Source organism: Frankliniella occidentalis, unplaced genomic scaffold (assembly GCF_000697945.3).
Source record: "Frankliniella occidentalis isolate FOCC.00 unplaced genomic scaffold, Focc_3.1 Scaffold108, whole genome shotgun sequence".
NCBI lineage: Eukaryota > Metazoa > Arthropoda > Insecta > Thysanoptera > Thripidae > Frankliniella > Frankliniella occidentalis.
Window position 1 is genome coordinate 469,212 of NW_026267237.1, and position 1,464 is coordinate 470,675.

The 1,464-nt window shown below is 44.1% G+C and overlaps 1 protein-coding gene across 2 annotated transcripts in view; it reads right to left on the reverse strand.

Annotated features, from left to right (window-relative positions):
• LOC127749934 (uncharacterized) overlaps positions 1-1,464 on the reverse strand; it is a 23,044-nt gene that overhangs the window by 6,618 nt on the left and 14,962 nt on the right. The window contains exon 2 of one of the 2 annotated variants that reach the window (XM_052270048.1): positions 999-1,125. In XM_052270048.1, coding sequence (XP_052126008.1) covers positions 999-1,091 — 93 coding nt within the window. In that variant the 5' untranslated portion in view covers positions 1,092-1,125. Of the gene's footprint in view, positions 1-998; positions 1,459-1,464 lie in introns of those variants that run through there. The other variant, XM_052270047.1, reaches the window with a different exon arrangement.

Consider the following 1,464-nt stretch of genomic DNA (forward strand, 5'->3'; position numbering starts at 1 on the left):
CCGCCCCTCATGGGCTTACCCCCATACAACAGCAATTACCATCAACCCCGCCCCATAGAGCCCGTCTATGGGTTTCTCCCCCCTAACCCTCAGTACAACCAGTACCCTCAGTACAACCAATACCGCCACCAGTATCCTCAGCTCCCCCGATACCCTCAACGCCGCCACCACTTCCCACCCCACCACCAACAAGTTACCCTCCAGCTGCTCCAACAACAAGTGGCCCAGATCCAGGGGGTGTTTGCCCAGCAGCAACAGCAACAACAACAAGCAGAGCAACAACAAAGAAAGCGCAAGGCGCAATTTGTAAGTTATCAGTTTGGCTCTGTGGCTTTGTGGCTTTTTGGCTTCTAGGATGTCTGTCTTCTAGGATTTCTTTCTAGGATGTCTGTGGATGTTTTCTAAGATCTATTTTCTGAAAGTCTTCTTTTGCCTTCTGGGATGTATTTCTTTTAGGATGTCTGTTTTACATGATGTATTTCTCCTAGAACGCCTGTCCTACGATATCTTCCACGATGTCTTTCTTCTAGCATCTCTGCCTTCTACGATGGCTGTCTTCTAGAATGTGTGTCTGTAGGATGTCTATCTTATAGGCTGACTGTCTTCTAGAATGTCTGTCTTCTAAAATGTCTGTCGTCTAGAATGCTTGTTTTCTAGAATGTCTCTCTTCTAGTATGTATGTCTTTTAGGATGTCTGTCTTTTAGGATGTCTGTCTTTTAGGATGTCCGTCTTTTAGGATGTCTGTCCTTCAGGATGTCTGACCAAACCGTTCTGGTTAAAACTTTCAAATTTATAGAGGATGTTCCTTTTCGGTCCCTTGACTTACCCTGTGATCGCCGAAGTTTTAACCAGCAGGGCAACCAACCTACGGGCCGCCAAAGTCAGACATTCGCTAAAATTGGCACAAATATCTATCTAGAGCCAGGTATCGATTTGCCCAAGTACTTTCCTTTAATCTCATCGGTATCAAAATAGAATTGCCTAGCCTTCTTTTTACCTCAAGTTCACCGCTGCTTCCTGGGATCCAGCCAAACAAGCGAGCTGTTTCTCGAATGTGCCAAGCATTTTGTGAGTCCCGAATTAATTTCATGTCGAAACGATTTGTGTAGGGACACGTCTCTGATCTGTAACAAATCTCCGAACAAGCATTTAGAATCTAGCCCTGCAGAGGTCGTGCCCGGACGTCTCTGTCTGAAAGGCAAGCCGCAGGACACTCAATTTATTAATTTGATCCATCACTTTTTTTATTTCTAGGAATGATGGCAAAAGATCAGGATAAAAATGGCTCCAATGGCTGGTGAAATATACACAAAAGTACAATGAAATTCAAAAGACACGTCAATCAATTTGGATAAAATATTTTTTCCTGATTTAGTTTGGCATTGTGATTATTAACAAGGTAGATGTACCCAAGACCACGTCCTGCGTAACGGGCTTCACCATTCACCATACCTGACGAAACA